At 43.6% G+C, this 21,820-nt stretch overlaps 1 protein-coding gene across 1 annotated transcript in view; it reads right to left on the minus strand.

The window, feature by feature from the left end:
- LOC144267734 (coagulation factor V-like) overlaps positions 1–21,820 on the minus strand; it is a 63,383-nt gene that overhangs the window by 14,498 nt on the left and 27,065 nt on the right. The window contains exons 10-16 of the mRNA XM_077821978.1: positions 19,030–19,241; positions 17,840–17,990; positions 16,162–16,374; positions 12,256–14,245; positions 9,560–9,734; positions 3,565–3,801; positions 1,754–1,961 (exon numbers count right to left, since the gene is read on the minus strand). Of these exons, the coding sequence (XP_077678104.1) occupies positions 1,754–1,961; positions 3,565–3,801; positions 9,560–9,734; positions 12,256–14,245; positions 16,162–16,374; positions 17,840–17,990; positions 19,030–19,241 (3,186 nt within the window). The remainder of the gene's footprint in view (positions 1–1,753; positions 1,962–3,564; positions 3,802–9,559; positions 9,735–12,255; positions 14,246–16,161; positions 16,375–17,839; positions 17,991–19,029; positions 19,242–21,820) is intronic.

Below are 21,820 nucleotides of genomic sequence, written 5' to 3' on the forward strand. Positions count from 1 at the left end.
AGAAACTCTTGAACAGTTAAAGTAAGATAGTGTTGAAATTTATCTCTTTGAATGAGTCAAACATGAGGCCAGCTTGATTCATATTACGTTTGTGAGCCAAACTAACTCCATAAAGCCTATATTAGGGGCCCTAAATTAAGTTGTTTCCTCTTAAAGGGTCATTATCAAGTGGGTGTTGCAGCTCTGAAGATTTCAAGGGAAAAGCCCCCAGGGTTCCTGCTGGTAGTGGAAAAAAAAGGTCTAGAAAATATGAATCAAGTGTTAAGCAATATCCAAATGTCTCCCTGAGATTGCAGACAGCCTAAAGCAATAGCTCTGAGAGGTGTGAACTATCCACTTCATCTGAATCGTGCATTGATTCTGAAATGTAAAATGTGATGATTTAAATGTCAGCTTTGGTAACTATTTCACTACTGATCATTTTAGTGGAAACATCCAGCAAATGTGCTTAATCCAATCCCAAACTGCCTCTCATCTCCTCAGTTGGGGGATTTAATATTAAAATAAACTAACAGAGGTTACTGTGTGGATGGCAATATTCATTATAATATTACATTCAGAAAAACTCCATTTTTCAAATTTAAATGCAAGTGCCACAGAATTCACCGCCTGCTGCACCTGAGTGCCAGAGAATGCAGAGACCAGGCCACAGCATTTAAGCACAGCTTGCTGTAGAGTACAGGGGGCTTGACTATAATGAGACACACTCTATTAATGTCAATAGATCTGACTTATGTCTGACATTAAGGACCATATTTTAAAAACATGGCTTCCATTTTTACATACCGTCACTTATTCACATGAATAATAGTACTTTACGGCCAAGTTTCCAAAAGAGATCTCCCATTTAGGCACCTAAATGAAGTGATCAGATTTTCAAAAGTGTGCAGCACCCAACACCTCTCATTGTTGTGAATGCGGGGAGCTGCTGGGTCCTGAGCTCTTTGGAATAATTGGACACTTCTTTTGGTACCTAAGTGGGAACTGAATTCTTCTGAAGAGCCAGATTCTGTTGTGGATGCCAAGCATGTCTGAATATCCACCCGCTATGCACAAAGCCCCATCTGTGCCAATTAGAGCTGGCTGAAACCAGTATATTCTGTTTCATGAGGAAGTTCAAAATTTTTCTGAAACACAAAAATATATTTTTGTGGGAAATGTAATTAAAACTGACGCAATTTTACACCATTTTTTGGTGTAATCAGATCAGCATTTTCAATTACATTGAAAACTGTTTCAGTTGAAATTTTCCTACCAGCTCTCCTGCCCAAATAGAGCAGGTGGGGCCTGTGCTAGGCCTGGCTGAAAATTCTCTTGAAACTGCTTCTTAATAGAAAATTCATTTTTTTTTTAAATGAAATTCTCACAGAAAGGTTCTGTTTTCCATGGAAAACTTCAACTTGTGTTGAAAAACTGAAGAACCAGGGAGTTTACGGTTTTTAGCCTACAACTGAAAACTTCCTGTCCAAAACCTGAAAACTTCAATTTTTTGGCAAAAAGTCAATTTTCTGTGGAAAATGTTAACAAAAACATTTTTTCTGTTTTTGTCAAAATTTTCCAACCAGCTCTAGTCTATATGCATATTCTATTTTTATATGCACAAGGAATAGTGCAAAAAAAAAATTAAATACGTGCATGCAAATGATGTGTGCGTGCAAAGTTGAAGTGCACCAAGAGAAGCTGGGTTGAGATCTTTTTAATTCCTCCCTCTTCCCTCCCAACATGGATAACTGACAAAGGGAAACATTAGTACCATGGAATTTGTGGTATTTTTGCACTTCTGAGGTCTTCTCAGTGTAAGTCCCTTTGGAATGCTTATCAAAGTACCAACTTTTCTCTTCATCAAAGACCATAAAAAGCAGGACAAACTCTTGGGTATCTACTGGCCTGTTACTTGTACTGACCGTTCCCTTTCGACAGATCAAGATTGGACCAATCAAGCCTGAGTGAATATCTTTCTCCTGGAAGGCAATAAATACAAATTACAAGTAAAAGTTAGGGTTTCCCATAATACTTCATTAATAACAATTTGCACATTCACAGGGGCTTTCATTTGAGGATTTTCCCTTACAAGTGTTAACATCGGTGCACAGGAATTGCCAGACTGGATCAGATGTCAGGCCCGTCCAATTCAGCATCCTGTCTCCAACCGTGGCCAGTGCCAGATTTTTTTCATGTTTTTTAAATGCCCCTAAACTTATGGTGCCAGTCTCTGATCCCTATCTAGTTCTGCAATATCCTTTTTGACATGGGTGGCCAGTTCCAGAGGAGGCTGTACCACTGATTATAAAATGGCATTATAATCGTTTCTGTATTGTTCCCCATCCTATTCCATATGCATCATAACATTTTGTTTGCTTTTTCAACTACAAGCTGCACACTGAGCAGAGGTTTTCATCGATCTGTCTGCAGTGACGCTCAGTTGATCCTGATCATATCCTGAGTTGATATGGTTAATTTAGAACCACATAAGGTGCAAGTAGTTTCACATTTTCTGTCCAATACGGATTATTTGTACACATCAATACTGAATTGAATCTACTATCATGTTGCCCATTCAACTAGCTTGGTTAAGTCTTCACAGTCTTCTCTGGACTTGGCTAACCTAAATTAATTGGATCATCAATGGATATTGCTACCTCACTATTCACCTCTCCCGCTTTCCAGGTCATTAAAAAATGTATTGAACAACACTGGTGCTAATCAGAACCGTGTGGCCCCTTGCTGTAGCCTTTTGCCATCATGAAAATTGTCCATTTAATCTTACTGTTTATTCACTCTTTTAACCAGCATTTGATCCATGACTATACTCAGCCTTGCATTCTATGATTACTTACTTTCTTCAGTAGCCTGCTGTGCGTGACCTTGTCAACGGCCTTTTGAAAGTGTACATAAAATATGCCATTTGATTCTGCTTTATCTGCTATTTTACTGACACAGTCAAAGGATTCCAAGAGATTAGCGACACAACTTTCCTTTACAGAAACCATGCTGGATAGACCCTATCATACCATGATCTTCCAGATCTTTTATTATTCTATTTGAATGATTACTTCAACCAATTTATCAGGTACAGAAGTAAGACTTAATTAATGAATAAAGGTTGGGTAAAGGTCCCATTTTACAGATGAGGAACCCAGATCCAAGATGTATTTGCACATCACATTGCAAACATGGGGGCTGGGAGAATCTCTCAGCTATGCTATATTCCTAACTAAGGGCCTGATCCAAAAGTCTACTGAACTCAACAGAAAGACTTTGGCTCAGGCCCTACATTTGGGGTAGAGGGCCTGATTCCCCATTGCCTTGTGTAGTTACTGAACTCTATGCAAAGCGGCTATGAAATGCTATCAAATCAGAATTCTCCATCCACTCATGCCAGTGGCAGCAATTTATATTCACTTTGCATAGGCATAAATGATTAGATGAGGAACAAGAGAGTGGTGAATCAGGCCCAAAAGAATAGGAAGCAATGCAAAGTGCTGTGAAGCCAGTATTTCAGCAACAAGACATAGTAGCTGTTATCCAACAGACTCCAGCACCCTTCTGCTTAGATTTCCTTACCGGGTTTACACCGGAGTAATAGGCCCAGGACCTACAGGTTGCTCCAGGTTGCATAGGTCCAGACCGCTTGGTTGCAAACCATACATAGGTATAGGTGTCATTTGGCTGAACTGCATCATCCTTTTTGAACCAGTCTGGAGACTCATCTTCATAACTGCTTCCCTCAGAGGATTTCTCATACAAAAGCCCATGGGAATGGAGGGAATATGGTCTGGATGCCAGATTTTTAAAATGAACCTAGAAAATAAATACAAGCAGATTCTTGATTAGCAGATTTGGGCCTAAACCAAGATCCCAGGCATAAAACACCCATGAACTGTGTAAAGTACAAATTCAGGATTCAGATTTGTCTACTGATTATGGGCTAGATTGTGCCTGGTTGGAGGTGGGGAGTGTAACTCGTGACACATCTTTACGGGGTGCAGCAAACTCAACTGTGCACAGCTAGTAGTATGTGGGGAGCAGGGTAATGGCTCCGCCTACTCCCTGCCCCCTTTCCAGCATTGTTCCCAAGAGGGAGCAAGTTGGGAGCAGCCCCTGCATTCCTGGGAGAACCCCAGTTCCAGGCAGGAGTACAATGGGTTGCACAAGGGGGACAGGGAGTCTTTATTCTTTCCTACACCCCTGGCTGGCTGTGTTAGATGGGGCACAAGCTAGTTCTACAGTAATACTAGATCCCAGTGTATGTAATTCCCACTGATGTCAATGGGAGTTTCTCTAGTATGTATCTCCCTCACCCCAGAGGCGGACTGCCAGGGCCAGGAGCTTGTCTTTTCTCCCTCACTCTGAGGATGGAGTTCCAAGATTAGGGTTGGCTTTTGTCTCCCCCTTTTCTTGCTCCTGATTTTTATGTAACTCATCTGTTCCCTTTATGTACCAGAGAGCCTGGTCAAAGAAGTTAGAGAAAATGAGCAGGTGGCTAAGGGTTCAAATGGCGGTCCGGTGAGGCATTGCAGTACCAGGTTGAGGTGCCATGTTGGTGTAGGTCATTGCACGTCTGAGTAAACATTTCGGAGACCCTTGAGGAAGCGTTTTGTAGTTGGGTGTGTGAACGTCGGAGTTCCATCGATCTCTCGGTGGAATGATGAAATGGCAGCAAGATGGACTCTGATCGAGCTCATCAATCATGCCCCACCATTTGAAGATTGAACTCAGGACCTCTCCATTCATCTCCCATTCGTGATCCTGGGAGAAGTAGCTGCTGAGCGTGTCTGCTGTTGCATTCTGACAGCCTGGCAGGTAACACGCTGAGATGTTTACATTGTATTGTACGCACCAATTCCAAAGTCTCATGGCTTCTGTGCATAGGGAATGTGAGCGAGCTCTTCCTTGCCTGTTGACGTAGAACATGCAGGCAATATTGTTGGTCATAATTCAAATGGATTTGTTTCGTATATGAGGTAGGAAGTGTCTGCAGGCATTGCTGACTGCTCGTAGCTCTAGCAAATTGATGTGCAGTGGGAGTCTCTCTGGGAGACCATTTGCCTTGTATATGTGTTGACTCATGTGAGCACCCAAGACTATCAGTGAGGCATCTGTGATGATTACTGTTGTCAGGGGTTTCTGTTGAAAAGGGATACCCATACAGATATTTTGTGGCCTTGTCCAGCTTTGTAATGAATTGAGGACATTTCATGGAACTTTGAGCCGTTTGTGTAGGTTGTGTTTGCTTGGTATGTATACCATGCTTAGCCAACCTTGTAGACTATGAATATGTAGTCTTGCATGTCGTACCATGAATGTCGTGGCTGGCGTGTGTTCTAATAATTGTAGGACAGTGCGAGCCTGAACTTGAGGACTGACTTGTACCTCTTGGATGAGGTTCGTGAATCTGGTAAGGGGTAATGACACCTTGGCTTCTATAGCGTCGAAGTGTGCCCCGATAAAGTCTAGTTGTTCGACTGGGTTTATGGTTATTTCCGTTCGTTTATTTGTAGACCCAGATCCCGGAATAATGTGATAGTGGACCGGACTGCATCCATTGTGACTCGTAGAGTTGGGCCTTTGATAAGGCAATCGTCCAGGCTGAGAAAAATCATTATCCCCTTTTTGTGCAGATGAGTCGCTACCCCCGCTAGAGTTTTGAGAAGACTCTTGGTGCCGTGGATAGGCCGAACAGTAGTACTCCGTATTGGAAGTGTTCTCGTCTACCATGAATCACAGACATTTTCTGTGGGCAGGATGAATGGTGATATGGAAATAAGCATCTTGGAGGTTGAGGGCTGAAAACCAGTCCCCCTGTTGCAGCGCTGGGAGTATCGTACCCAATGTGAGCATCTTGAATTTTTGGGATCTGAGAAACTTGCTGAGCTTCTGTAGATCCAGGATGGGTCTCCATCCCCTGCTCTTCTTCTGGGTCAGGAAGTAACAGGAGTAGAATCCCTTCCCTCTGAATTGTAGTGGTACTTGTTCCACGGCACCTAGTTGTAGAAGATGATTGACTTTTTGTTGTAGTAGGTGCTCGTGAGAAGGGTCCCTGAAAAGGGACAGGGAAGGGGGTAGGGTAAGTGGGCAGGAGTTAAAGGGAATAGTGTATCCTGACTTGATAACTTCCAACACCCATTGGTCTGATGTTATGGTGGCCTAGATGTGGTAAAATAGCTGGAGTCGATGGCCAAAAATTGGGGATGGGTCAGACGTGAGCACTGTTTCATGAGGGAGGTCGTTCAGACCCTCGACCAACTTTTCAAAGTTGCGGTTTTGGAGGTGTTGCCTGAGAAGTCGGCGCCAGAGATTGAGGTGGTCGCTGGTGTTGTGATCGTTGACGCTGGTGTTGTTGCCTGTTTGAGGAGTCTCTAGGTCTCTGAGATGGTTGGTATTTCCTTCTTTTTGCAGGGCGGCTGTAAATCCCCAAAGTGTGGCCCAAGAATCCTTCATTGAATAAAGGACCTTGTCTGTCTTCTGAGAGAAGAGTTGTTCCCGGTCAAAAGAGAAGTCCTCTACTTTTGTCTGGAGTTCTTTTTGTATCCCCGAGGCTGGAAGCCATGAGGCTCGGTGCATTACTGTGGCTGTGTCCGTCATTCTGGCTGCTGTGTCTGCTGTGTCCAATGCTGCCTGAAGGGCTGTTTTACCTCTGAGCTGGCCCTCGGTGATGATGGCCTGGAATTGTGTTTTTCTCTTCTGGTAGCTCAGAGGTGAGCTGGGCAAGTTTCCCATAGTTGTTGTAACTGTATTTGGCCAGTAGTGCAGAATAATTGGCCACCTGAAACTGAAGGGCGCCGGAGGAATATACCTTGTGTCCGAAGAAGTCAAGTCTTTTGTGTTCTTTGTCATGGGGTATAACCTTGAATTATGGCTGTTTGTTATGGTGTTTTACTGCCTTGACAACTACAGAGTTAGGAGGCGGGTGCACAAATAGAAAGTCTGCCCCCTAGGATGGTACATAATATTGTCTATCCACTCTTTTGCAGGTGGGTGGAATAGAGGCAGGTGTCTGCCAGCCTGTCTCCGCAGGATCCAAGAGGGCCTTGTTGATGGGAAGGGCAATCTTGGAGGTAGATGCAGGTTGCAGTATTTGTACCAGCTTGTGCTCGTTTATCTTTATCTCCTCTAGCGGGATGTCTTGGATTTGCGTGACTCTCTCCAACAGCTCTTGAAACTGTTTAAAGTAATCCGCTGAGGTTGGCAGTGGGGGCATAATCACCTCATCTGTGGAGAAAGATGAATTGCGCACAGGAGATGTACCATGGTCTGTGCCCGGCTCTGTGTCCTCTCCCCCTTCCTGTGACTCTGAGGGTTGTGGTGTGGGAGATGCTAGGTTAGAGCACAGTTCACATCTATGTGCTGTGGACGGTCTAGAACGCTGACCCCTATGCGCTCCAGGGTTCCCAATGTGCCCATTGCATTGGGAAAGCCATAGGAGGGTACATCCATGGAGGTCCACACCATGGTTGGTTCATCTGGTGTTTCGGACCCATGTCGCTCCACATTGGTCGATGGGCCTTAAGTGAGATGGGGGTATTGTCCCTGCATCTCCTCCTCTTCATCACTAAAGAACTGTGCCATGTCTTGTGGGCTGTGATCTCCTCTGGAGCCTGTGGGTGAGCCCTTGGCACTGAGTATTGGTGAATGTGGTGCCAATGAGATTTCTAAGTCTCTCTGGGGCAGGAGAGATGGTGCCAGTGCCCATTTCTGAGTAGTCGGTGCCAGGGGTGCTTTCTCTTTTGTTGATGGAGTTGGTGCCGACCAGTGTTGTTGTTTGGCCATTGCCCTCTGTGCTGACTTGGTAGTATCTTCCGGTGCCAACTGATTTGTCGGTGTCAGGGGTGGAGGCATGGTGCCTGAGACACGTGGTGCTAAGCCCCATACTGGCGAGCTCAGTGCTATGGAGGAGGCATGTTTTTGTCAGCGACTCAACTCCACTTCTCTCGCTCAGACCTCGGCAGTGCCAGAGGTGCCTGGAGTGTTATAGGTGCTCACCCGAGAGGAAGATGGCATCAGAGGCAGTGTCCTGGCAGGAGACCGCCCCTGTTTTCGCAGACCTCTCTGCAGAGATGTTTGAGCCCGCTTTTTTGGTTTTTCAGAAGGTAGGTCTCCTTTTCCATCTTGAGGAGCGCCCAGAGAGGCCGTTTGCTTGTCCTTCTCAGGCTGGAGGGACTTCTCCATCAAGATCATTTTAAGCTGGAGATCCCTGTCCTGCTGGGCTCTGGCTCTCAGGTTGCTGCAGTGGGAGTATTTCTGGGGAATATGTCCCTCACCCAGGCAGCGTATGCATAAAGAGTGTCCATCTGAAACGGGCATGGCATCACGGCAGGAGCCGCATCGTTTGAACCCTGGAGACCCCGGCATTTTAACTAATAACCGCCCCTTGGGGGGGTGCGATATTGTCTAACGAATTAACAAGAAATTTGTTTTTGTTTTACTAACACTAACTCTAACTCTCTCTCTAATAGCTTATCTAAATATTTATCTAAAAGCTATTTCTTAACCGTTTTTAGGGAGAACTGCTAAGACTGCCCCTTCGCTCCCTCTTCAGCAGAGGACGGTTGAGAAGGAACTGGAGGGCTTGGGTCGTGCGCATGCTACACACAGCACTAATGGCGCCAAGGGACGCCTACTGCGCACCCGCGACCCACACGGACCCTGCTACCATAAATCTCTGATCGAGGGATGCACCACCACTTAAAGTGGAGTACCCACAGAGACACTACTCAAAGAGCTATCATGTCCCATTCAATCTATCCCACTAGGGGTCAACACCTTCCTTACAGTAAATATTCTAAAACACTGCCCAGTTTTAAGTCCCAAGAGATGGAGACCACTTCCCTTGGGGAAGACTATTCCACCGCCTCAAAGATCTCATTCACAGGAAGTGTGCCCTTTTGTAATATTCCCCAGTTACTACTAGCTATAATCCCTTGTATTGTATTTATTATTTGTATTGCTTCCACATCATCCTTAGCATTCATGTGATGGCCGGCATCTTGGCCACCATGCTGGGATTGACGTGAGGACCTCCAGAACTAAAAGCATGAGTGGCTACAACTTGAGCTAAAGCTCCATAGCTGGCTGAGAGTGTGGGGGGACTGTGACAACTCCGATCCTCTGAGAATTCGCTCAGAGAGGGGACCTGTAACACATACTGACCAGCGAGTTCCATTTATACTAGAACTGCTCAACATTTTTACATCAAAATATTTTTAAGACAAAAGATGACTTTTCAGACAAATGTAAACATTTTCATTTTTGTCTCAAGTTTCAGGATTTTCATTGAAAAAAATTTACGTTTCAGTTGAGTTGTGGGGGAAATTTTCAGTTTTCAAACAGCAATTTTTTTGTAGAACTAAAAACAGTTTTTGAAAAATCTCCCCCCCCCCCAACTTTTTGGTTTTGTGTTAAAAAACAAAAGCTTTTTGGGGTGGGAAGTTGAGAAAAAAATAAATTTTACACGATATCCCACCAGAAATGACTGATATTTTTCAACCAGTTCTAGCTCAGCCCTTTCAGATCATTGTAAGAAACCTTCATGCACCAAACACATGAAGCCTTGACTTACGTGGATGACATCATCCACCTCAGCCCTGATAACAGGACCCAGGATACCCAGGTGTTCTTCATATTCCCCTTCAGGCTCCCGAGTTGTAAAGGTACTATCCACATAGCTTCGGAAAATCGCTTTTTTGTATATGGTGTTGCCCCCATCATGGCTGGTTCTGACATTCCTCACTGTGCTGAGGGGAACATAATGGAATTAGAAAAATTATGGAATTAGAACATAATGGAACATAAACATCATGGAATTAGAAAAACTGACATCTTATGATGAAAATTAGAGACCTACACATAAAAACCCCTCAAGATGTAGTCTGAGAAACAGGTACATTTACCGTTGGAATGCTTTGGAGGAAAATGAATCAGCACAAATGTCAGTGATTCACCCTGAAAATGTATGATCCAGGGTATTAAAGTGACTACAAAATGATATCACTACATTCCATTTTTCTCCTCAGTGATTCTACACCAGATTTGCTCAGTCTGTAAATCCTAAAATAGTTTTTCTAAGCACCAGTGATGAAAATTTTCTCTAATATCTGAAAATCCATCTGGGCTATTTATATCTCTTACACCATCATCTATAAGAAACTGAATCAGAACTTAGAGTTTTGGTGAGGCAATAAGAATCCAGCTCCCTCCCCCACAGATATATCGATTCTGGAGAGCTAGTGGAAAAAAAGGATGTAATTAGTTATCAGCTATAATTCAGAGCCGCATGAGGAAGTGATGCTGACAGCTCCGTGAGAAGGTGTCACCTTTGCATATTTGTCATCTGATCACAACCATATTTAAAAATGCAACTGCTCTGTGAAGAACTAGGAGTTTAGTCCCTCAGAGTCACCTAAGGTACATCTACACAGCCCACAGCAGACTCTGGCTTGCACTACCGAACTAAAAACAGCTGTGTCGACGTGGCTCAGGCTTTCAAGTCTAGGGATGGGGGTGGCAGTCAGAGACCAAGTGCCAGCCTGTGCTTCAATTTCAAGCACTGTCTACACAGCTATTGTTATAGTGTTAGCACAAGGCCAGGTATGTTGACCTGCACTTTGAAGGCTTGCTGCTGCAGACTGTGTAGATGTACCCTTAGTGGAAAGAGCACTGGGGATCATCTCAAGTGCCTGGGGATCCATCTCTAGATCCTCCAGTGCCTGGGGATCATCTCTTCCTCATGTAGCTCTGAATTATAGCTGATAACCAATTACATCCTTTATTTCCATTAGCTCTCCAGAGCCGATACATCTGTGGGAGAGGGAGCTTGATTCTTATTGTCTCACCAGAACTCTAAGTGCTGATTCAGTTTCTTATGGTTGTAGGTTCTATTCTCAACTCTTCCAAAGACTCAGGGACAGATCCTCAGCTGAGGGAAGTTGTCACAGCACCATTGACTTCAGTGGTGCTGTCCTCATTTATATCAGCAGCTGAGTATCTGCCCTACACAGGGCAAATCATTTCAGTATTTGAGCTTCAGGATTTTTACACATGGAGAACTCAGAGTCCTCTGGGCACTCTTGCAAATACAAATAATGAAGGTGGAGCTTAAGCAGGGGTCCTACATGGGGAAAGTTGGGAAGGGGGAAATAGACAAGTTTGTCAAGTAGTCTGAAGATACAATTTGAAAAATACACAATTCAGAGACTGAATGTGCTGTAGTGAAACTATTTCCACTCCTGTCCTAAATCACACAACAATGAAAATTCAGGCTGTGCAAATATTTTTGTGGGTAGCAATTTTAGGGGAAAAAGGCAGATTTGCACAGAAATATGAAATCACTGGCAATTTTGCATGGTTTGATTTGAAATTTCAAATTTCTAACAGGTTGAATTTCTCTCAGAAAAACTGGATACAAAATCTTGTTGGGAAATAAAGCCCCTTTTTCCAAATCAAAACAATGCGAACATCTCAAATTTGGGGTTCATGCGCGATGGTCCAATCAGTTCTTGATCTCTGCTAAGACTAGCAACAAGGGAGTTAATTAGAATTGTCTGTGGTGGTGTGGTTTGCATGATGTGATAGTCCAGTTCCCAGCAGATAAGTGGGAGCTAAACTACTCATTTTGTACTGGAGACTGAATAAAATTTCAGATGGTGGGAACTACAAGGCTTGAATTTTCAGTGGGGCCTAAGGGTGTAAGGCACCCAGCTCCATTGAGACTCCCTTAGGTCACTTTGAAAAATCTCCACCAAAGTCCCTACCTACTCAAGCTGGATTCAAACTGGCAACCTATAGGCTCTCTCTTGACTGAGTCCCAAACCATCCCAGCCACACATACTTAGATACCAACTGAAGTATTGATGTGGGCCTCATTACTGTAGTACCTGTGCACCTCCCAATCTTTAATGCATTTATCCCCACAAAAGCACCTGTGAGGTAGGAAAGGACTTTATCTCCATTTTACAGACAGGGAACTGAGGCACAGAGAGACTAAGTGACTTGCCCAAGGTCACACAGGAAGTCTCTGGCAGAGCTGGGAGTTAAACCCAGGTCTCCTGAATTCCAGGCTAGTGCCCTAAAGCACTGGTCCTTCCTTCCTCTTCACCTACTGCATTACAGACTGTTAAATGGAACAGCACTTGTGTGATTAAGAAATCCCCTAATCCCTCAGCAACAGTAGCTTTGTTGTGGGACAGCTATCTGAATCAGTGGCCTAGTATTCAGCAACAGGGTGTGAGGCAACAGAGAAGAAGAATTAGGTCCAACCTTTTCTTTAATCCTCCATAGTCCCAGAAGACCTCTTCGGCTGCAATGTAGTATCTCCTTGTGGTCCCTCTGCTGCGGAGATCATGCACAGCAATCTCATCAGGGTTACGGACATTATTAAGGTTGAATCTGGGGTCCGTTGTATATGGGTCATTGAAGATTACGTCTGCATCTACAATTTCCTCACCGTCAGAGCCTCCTGGAACATACTTCTTGTTGTCCCCATTCCCACTGGGAAGCCCTATGATGATGGGCTTAAATTGTCTTGGGGTCAGCGTGTAGTTAGGCCTGCTTCGCAAAACCGTGTGGTTGGCCTCACAAAGGGACACTGTGTGGTTGGCCTCCCTGGACAATAATGTGCAGTTTTGTTCTCCAGGTACCTTTGGGGGTCTCACACCTCTGGGTGTCAATGAGAGATTACTATACTTTTGATTATGCTTTTTCCTCTTTCGGGTCTTGATGAGAATCCCAGAGGTACTCAACGTGCCATTCACATTTCTCTCTTCCCCTTTCAGAATTGGATGCTTGCTGCTTACTTTCCAATGACCCTTTGTAAATGGTGAGTAGCCTTTGAATTTCCCTTGCTTCGTCTTATTCAGGGATACACTCTCTCTTGTAGGCATTGTAGCATTTCTGGAACAATTCTGTAATTTATCAGTAGCCTGAGCTGAATTTATCTCCATCCCATAACTCTCCTTCCCAGAGGCCAAATTTCTTTTCTCATTCATAATTTTAGATGGAGACTTAATACCCCTTGGCGACAGCTTTCCCAGCATGTCCTTTCCCACCACTGGGCTACGAGTAGGAATTAAGATATCCGATGCATAATCTAGAGTAAAATTTTTTTCTTGTTTATCTTTGGGTAGTTCTAAGTCAGGGAGATTGAACATGTTTAACTCATTGTTTTCTGCCCTGTGTCCCACAGCAAAAGTCAAGTTATCTGCATGTTTGGGAAATTCAGCATTTTCTTTCTTGGTTTCCTCCTCCTCCACATCCTGGTCCTCAGCATATTCATTTGGAAACTGATCAGTCCCTAACATATCTGAACTGGAGATATTCTCTGCATGGTGAGCAGAAAGAGGTGCTCTGTCTGAACTGGTGTTGCCAAGAGAGGAAATACTTTTATTTTGTTGAACATGATCTAAGAGGGCTCGCATCTTTTTAACAGTGTAAAACGTAGTCTCCCGCTGGTCTCGCCTTTCCCTTTTTCTACTGAAATTGAATTCCCCTCCTGAACTTTTCTCTTGTGGTTCTTCTGAATAGAGTGTTGCAAAGGAGGACGTCATGCTGTCCCCTCTGTCAGGTAACAGTTCTGCTGCATCTTTTGTTTGGGCTTCTTCCCTAGTCCTCAGTAGTTCACCTGCAAGTGTTTTCTCATAATTTCCTGACGTCTGACTGTGATATGCTTCATAGTCACTTTGGTTTCCAGCTTTAGATGCCAAGTCAGGACTTACTGCTGTTGTGGTGACTGGAAGTGAATGTTCTTTTGCTGCCACCATGTAATTTATGTGGAGGGACCCAGCCTCGGTTGGGAGAGGAGCAGTGCTTTGAGTTTCCAAGAGTTCATCAGTGTCCAAGGTACCACTGTTCTCCGTGAATGGTGGATCTGAGCCAGGAGCCACATCAGCCCTCTGAGTGCTGGTGCCAAAGTTCTCATCTATGGCCAGAGCAGTAAGATTCTGCATTTCTTCTTGGACCATTGGTTTCTTTCCAAATGTCCGAAGTCCCAAACTTGAGGCCAGCAGATCTTGATAATCATAATCATCAGAAGATTCCTGGGTTTTCTTTGATATTTCTTTTGTTTCTCCTCCAGTTTGGGGTGAGGTTACAGGCACATTTTCAAGAGTCGTCTCATATGAGAAATCTATGATTTCATATGGGTCCTCATCAGAATAATAATCTACATCTTTTTCACATTTGGCATCTCTAAACCTCAGCGTCATGCCATGACTCATCTCAGGGGAACCCCAGGATGCAAAAAGCCACGTACCTGCAATTGGAAAAAAAAAAGTGTACTACATATTACTTTGTAGAGCTTGACCCCCACCTGTCATGTCCTGTCTAGACTGTAAACTCTCTAGGTCAGGGGCTGTCTTCTGTGTTATTAGTCTGTAAAGCACCCTACAATATTGCTCTGGTCCTTGATTGGGATTCCTTGGCATAACCATAGCAATAAATCATGAATACTGAATACAACTGACCCATAAAGTTCACAGACAGATCTGGATCTCAACTTCCCTAAAATTTAGGGTTATTTGGTTTCACGTTTTTGGTACATCCCATGATAGAAAGGGAGATAAGAGATCAAAACTAGATGGAAACAAGAGGTTTAGATAGGGATCCAAATTTTGGGAGTTTGGGTTATGTGTATAAACCTATGGATGAGAGAATACTTATCATAATAAAAATCCCCACAGGCATTTAAAACCATTTAAAAATCAGATATGTTACAATATTTTAAAACCCTCTGGAGGGGGGAAGGTCTTTAATAGGACAGTGAAATTCCACATTTGGACCTCTAGATTGGCCTACATGAGAATAAATGGGCACACTGCACCAAGTGACTCCAGGCTCTTTGCATTTCATGGCATGTCCCACAATAAAACATGGGAGAGATGGACAAAAAATGGCTTTTACCTCAAAAAGATGCCAGGTGTAATCTTCTACCTCCTCTATATTTTAAGTGACAGAATTGCATTGCTTTCCTTACATTATTTCCAAAGTCAGCAATAATGAGCACATTTTACAAGAACTGGAAAAGAAAGGTCTAGGGAGGGAAGGAGGTGATCACATACTAAAACCAAACAATAATGGTGGAGAAGTACAAAAGTACAACTTTGGAGATTTCTGTTAAGTCTGATGGAGGTTTCCAGCTTCAAGTAAACATTTCTCCTTTTAAAAAAATAACCATAATGCATAATTAGCCTGTGGAACTCACTGCCAGAAGGTACCGCTAGAGCCAAAAAGTTAGTAGGATCCAGAGAACTAGCCATTTACATGGACAAGGAGAACATTCACAGGTACTTTAAACAGAATAAAAAATTAAGGGATCTAAACCCTTCTTCTTGAAGGCATCAACCAACCACTGGGATTAGGCAGGCTATTCCAAAATTGTCCAGACCGTGGGATTTCTTCCACCTTTATGTGAAGCATCTGATAGTGGTTACTCTCAGAGACAGGATACTAGAACTAGATGGACCACTGGTTTGATCCAGTCTGATCGTTCCAACATTCCTTCCCTCCTAAATGACTGGTGGGCCAGATCCTGACATGTGATGCAGCCATTTTTCTCAGTAACACCAGTATAATTTGGCCATAAGCCCATTTTAACCAGCCCAGGGTGGTTAACACCAGTGGAAAGCTACATAACCTACAGTAGAATAGAGCAGACGCAGGGGTCCCTACACCATGTGTTTCCTCTGCTGCCAGAGTAAGAGGGAAAAGCCGCTCTTGCTCTGGAAAAGGGACACTGTCAGGACGTTCTTTTCTGAATGCAGAAGGGTGAACAGGGCCCCAATGTATGGCTTTTAGGATTTGGCCTGCTGGTTTAGATGTGGACATTTTTCCATTTCTATAGATTTTGACAGAGAACTTCAATACTGTGCCTCAAATGACAGATATACAACTAGTGCCACAGTAAGGACTTTTTTGGGGAGTGCTCAAAAGCAAAACAGAATCATCAGTAAGTATAGCATATGCAACAGCACTGCTGTGTCATGTGCTGCCAGCATACACATACCCCATGTGTATCAACCACTCTTGCTGTAACCTAGGGAAAGATGTAGATGGGCTGAAATTTTGTATGCACTTTATACAAAGCTTTTCTATTTTTATAAGTCCTTATGGACTCTAGATACAAAATCTCTTAGCAGATCATTAAACAAGCACAGCAGTTCTGCCACTTACCAGCGTTGTCCATTTCTACAGTGACCGATTCTCCACTCATGGGGAAAAGATTCAGTACATCTTCATACTTCCCTCGAGACAAAAAAGTGTGACCAGAAAGGCGTACGGACACTACCTCATCCTGGGTGCCAATACTGGAGACATGCCACTGCACAATTTCGTCATGGCAAAATCCCAGGATTTCAGTGCTGTCAGACATGTAGCCATTTATTGCTAAAACAAAGCATAAGATATGCTGTTACAGCACCATAAAGCCTCACCAGCATGCAAGACGGTAAGCCAAATTCATGCTTTCAATGGAGTGACATCAGGGATGGAACTGACACATCTTTGTATCCAGACAGAAAGGTTATTGGCACTCTGATGAAATTGGGCTGCAATCCAGACACCTTCATCTGAAGGGACACCATTAGGTTAAAAAAATCACATATTAAAATAAAATGTCCTTACCTCTGTTCCTAGTCACCCTATATTGGATTCAGGGTGAAAGAATTCAAACATATATTTTTTAAATTGTTTATTTTGTACATTTCTCTCAGCTAGCTAGCCCTGAAAATAGACTCTGAGTCAATTTCACTTGTGTTTACTTTTCACTTTTGGGTTCTGCATTACTCACTGTGTAACACAGGCCTGTGGGTGACCTGGGCCGGGTACACTGGGGAGGGTGAGAAATGGGCTCCCAGTGTTTGTGCCATCACTGTCACCAGCTATTGTGGGAGGGCATATGCCTTCAGGACACATGCTCAGATTCACAAGCTAGAGTCAAACACTGGAGGAAACCCAAGAGGCTAGTGTTGCATCAGCAGTTTCTCTGGCTGCGCTGCTATCCTGTGTGTTACTGGACCACATGCTCTCTCCTGATTCCCTTGTGCTGTGGCCCTGAGGAGGCAGCTTCTAGGAACTACATGCACTGAGGGCCCCCACACGGCTGTGCGGCTGTGCCCCCCTCCCCACTGTCGAATTAACAGACTCATTAACACTTACAAATTGCTTAGTGCCATGCTAATAGCTGCAGCTTGCTCCAAACCCAAAAGCATGCAGTACGAGGCATGCAGCTGCTTGGCTGACTTCTGGAGTCTTCCCAACATCCTTCCCTTTACTTCCCTCCTGATTCCTTCCCCCATCCACCCCAGGGCAAACAGGTGCAGCATCACAGATTGTTCCTGGTCACCACCCCAGGAATCCTGCCAGCCCCTGCCCACTCTAACCACTCACCCCCAGTATCCATTCCCCTCTGCGAGGCTCTACACAAACATTTACCAGGTCCCCGCTCCCCCCCCACCCAGGTACTCTACCTCTCTCTATCTCCCACAGTCACTGATACCTCCACCCCCCACCTCCGGGTGCTGCCTCAGTGGACTGCAGTTGGTGGGCCAGAAGCCCATGCAGGGCTGCTGAGACCACTGACACTTCCCCTTCTCGGTTTACATTTGCCCGGCTCATGATGAGCTTGTTTGTGCCTAAGTTGCCCGAACCATGCCCTATGAAATTCTGGAAATAGCAGATCCTTGAAGCCAGAACCAGAACTCTGCTCATTCGTGCTTTCAGCACAATCTCAGGGGCCAGTTTCTGCCACTTGGGAAATCCCCATGCCTGTCTTGCACCTCAGAATAAGCACCCATCTGGGTACTTGCGCTCACACAAGCTTTTGCAAACTTGGGCCTAGTTTCCCACTCACTGTGCATCACGTTAGACCTGTAGAACTTGGGATCATCCCTTTTAACGCTGGAGGGGTTGTTGCAGTACTCCTTGATGTTATCCTCTAAGTACCAACTCTTGTTTTCATCAAACACGGCAAACACGGCCTGCTGCTCTGCATCCGCCTTGTTCTGAAAGACAGCAGACATGGCAGGGTAAGTTTTGCAAGCAGCTAACGGATACATAGTGGGGTATATTAAGGGCCTAATCTCGCCATCCCTCCAGAGGCAACATTTCCATTCAAGTGAACAGAAGCACAGTCCAGTGGTTAGAGAAAGGGACTAGGGTTCCGGACTCCTGCGTTCCATTCCTACCTCTGCAATTGACTCACTGGGTGACACTGGACCAGCTACTAGCATGGCTGCTATGAGCTGGGCTCCCCCTAGTGGCCCACTTGTTGCTGTATGTGCAGGGGCTGAAGTCACTGCTTCCATTCACTTCTGCGTGGTGTCTGAGCCACTGTCAAAGTAGATTCCTTCCTTTGGCCCCATGGAGGGGAAGTGGAAGAAGAACTCTCCCAGCAACCCCCTTGCAATGCTTCTGGATCCCCAAAGTTTGGGGTTGCCAGACCTAGGTTAAACCTATGATAGACTGGGGTCAGAAGCTATCAGAGACTGGGGTCAGAACTTCCTCCCTTTCTCCCTGCTTATCATCAAACTTTGGGGAAGTTTAGGGTAGTGTCTAGAATCAGGATTTTGCAATTTCTTGTCTTGGCAAACAAAGCACAATGAAAGAAATCACTAGCAGCCTGATCTTTCTAACTGAAAGTCCCAGCGAGCACTCTAAATCTGGGGCCACATATGCCAGCATGCAGCTAAAAACTATCACTGCAAGCAGCCCTTATAGAAAAGTCCTATAGAATTTAATACAAAACTATCCCCTTATTTTAGGTTGTCTGACTCACCCTATAGAATTTAATGTCCCAACTAGTGAGTTCTGTACGGTGATTCAAAGAACTTATCCAAAGGATCTCATACCTCATTACATTCTACAGGTTTTTCGACTGACTTCTACAGAAGCCTAGTGATCCGATCCCAGTTCAGTTCCAGAGGCCTTTTCTCTAAGGGAACAATCAATGAAACCAAATTCCCCTGTAGTTCAAACAACACACATGGACAGGCGCCTCTCTCTCTCTCTCTGTCTCTCAGAGGTTGCAGAACATGATCATACCTGCACACCCCTCTTGTCCAGTGCTTCACCTTTACAAATCAGAAGTGGGCCAATCAGTCCAGAGGCTATATCCCTGGTTACATCTACAGCACTGTGATATAATCTCGTTAGACACTGGGCATCCTGTGCGGTGGGCTGATCGGTGTCCACGACGCTCCATTTATACGTGTAGGTTTCCCCAGGTTGAACTGCTTTACTCAGGGTGCTGTTGTCTGAAGGAGAAATAAAAAGAGAGAAACATTAATAGGAGTTACAAACTTAGAGCCAGATTCATGGCTGGTGTAAATTGGTATAGCTCCAATGAAGTCAGTGCACCTTCAGGCACTTGAAGTCCAATATGTACTTTGGGCAGGTCTACACTTCAAAAACAACTGAGTACAGGGACCTAGATACAGCACGGTTGTCCCATGTGGCTTACGACAGAGTTCCTGTTTGCACTGCAGAAAGGAGCTTAACTATGCTCCGTTATTAAGTTACAGCCTTGGACCGTCCAAAGCTCTAGCACAGCCTGGAGACATGCTCTGTGTCCACTGCAGAATGCAAAACGTGTTGTCTCTGTGTTTTCTGACCGCGAAGGTCCCATGTGTTATATGGGAATTATACCACTTACGTCAGAGACTTGTCATAAAGCTAAATGAATGATGGGTGTAAATCACTTTGAGATCCATGGATGAAAGGCACTACAGAAGAACAAAAAAATTGTTGAACAAGGACTGTTCATATCTGGAGCAGAAAATTCTACATTTTAATTGTGACAGTGAACTGCACACTGGTGGGAAGGCAGATTCAGAAGGAATTGCCTTGGCTCTAGCCTACGTCGTGGCTAAAACCAGCTCCATTCTATTTCTACAACAAACCTGCTACTCACTACATTCTTCCTTTACCAAACAATCACCCATAAAACAGCATCTAATCAGTTGAAGTTAATGCTGCAGAAATAGAATCAAAGGACTGGAAAGGACCTCAAGAGGTCATCTAGTCCAGTCCCCTGCACTCATGGCAGGACTAAGTAATATCTAGACCACTGGTCTCCAAACTTTTTTGATCGCGCACCCCATCAGTAAAAATTTTTTGAGCACGCACCCCCAATATATGTATATTTATTTATGTATAAATTAGACATTACTACTGTACTAATATATTATGTACATTATAAAACATACACAAAAAATAGAAATTAAAAAAGGATGAGATAAAGATGAAATAAACAATATTTTTAAAATGTATTTGATTTTATTTGATTTTAATATTTTTAGTGAGAAGCAATGTGATTGAATATGCTTCATTATTTTTGAAAATCTTGGTTTAACACTTTGTGATACAGCAATTCGAACGTCTGGTTCTAAGTTCAGTTTATTTTGCACCTTGGATTTATTGGCTGTCATAGCTGAAAAAGATGCCTCACGAAGATATATAGATCCAAATGGAAGAAGTGCATCATTGGCTGCGCTTACTAAATCATGATACTCATTTTTCAATCCCATCCACCAATTATGCAAAGGTTTTTGTTGAAATTCGGCTCGTAAATTTCCATCTTCCCTGACGTCAAGCAGTTGTTCTTGCAGACTAATCGGAAGGTGTTGCATTTTTATATTTTCAACAAATGGGTTCAAAACCCACTGAAACTGTTTGTTTGGAAGATTTTTAAACAGGTTAGAAAATTCTGTTTCCAAGTTTTTTAAGTGTGCAAATATGAGAGTTTTTATAGGTGACACACTTACATCGTTTTCTGCAACAAAATCACATAACGATGGAAACATTTCCAAACATCTGTTTTCAAAATGCTCTCTCCATAGCACGAGTTTCTTTCAAAAAGCAGTTACTTTCTCACTCATTGTTAAAACGTCACCTTTACCTTGAAGGTACAGATTAAGTGTGTTTATTTTTTCGAAAATATCTGCTAGGTAGCATACTACTAACAGCCACTTGTCATCACAGAAAAGGTCAGCAAATTTGGAACACTTGTCTTTTTGTAAAAGAAAAATGCGTAACTCATCTTTAAGTTCGACAACTCTTTTAAGCACTTTGTCACAAGATAACTAGCGAACCTCTGTGTGGTACAAAAGATTTTCATGGTCAGTCCCCATCTCATTACAAAGTATTGTAAAGATTCTACTATTTAAAGGTCTTGTTTTTATAAAATTAACCACATCGATGACATCCTGTAGCTCTTCGCGCACTTCTGGCTCCAACTTCTTCACAGCAATAGCTTGCCTATGAATGATGCAGTGAATGATTTTCACATGTGGTGCTATAAGAAAAGGAGGACTCGTGGCACCTTAGAGACTAGCCAATTTATTTGAGCATAAGCTTTCGTGAGCTACAGCTCACTTCATCGGATGCTGATGCTCAAATAAATTGGTTCGTCTCTAAGGTGACACTGGTGCTATCTCTGTAACCTTACCCCGGAATCCTTTCTTTATTCCAGTCAAAGCAGCCACTCCATCAGTGGTTACACTTACACAGTTTTTCCATAAAACATTGTTTTTATTAAAGAAGTCATTTACTGTTGAGAATATATCTTCTCCGGTACTTCTTTCCTTTAGTGGCTCACAAAAAAGTAGTTCCTTGTGTATTTCATTATTGAAACCGAATCTAGCAAATACCATAAGCTGAGACATATTAGGAACATCTGTATTTTCATCGAACTATATAGCAAACCTCCCACACTGCGTAATTTGTTCTAATACTTGTTTCTTCAAATCTTCAGTAATGTTTTCTATGCGTCTTCCAACAGTATTTGCTGACAAAGGAATGCATTTTAGTTTGTTGCCATGTTGTTTTCAGTGTA

The sequence above is a fragment of the Eretmochelys imbricata genome, chromosome 1 (genome assembly GCF_965152235.1).
Source record: "Eretmochelys imbricata isolate rEreImb1 chromosome 1, rEreImb1.hap1, whole genome shotgun sequence".
In the NCBI taxonomy this organism is placed as follows: domain Eukaryota; kingdom Metazoa; phylum Chordata; order Testudines; family Cheloniidae; genus Eretmochelys; species Eretmochelys imbricata.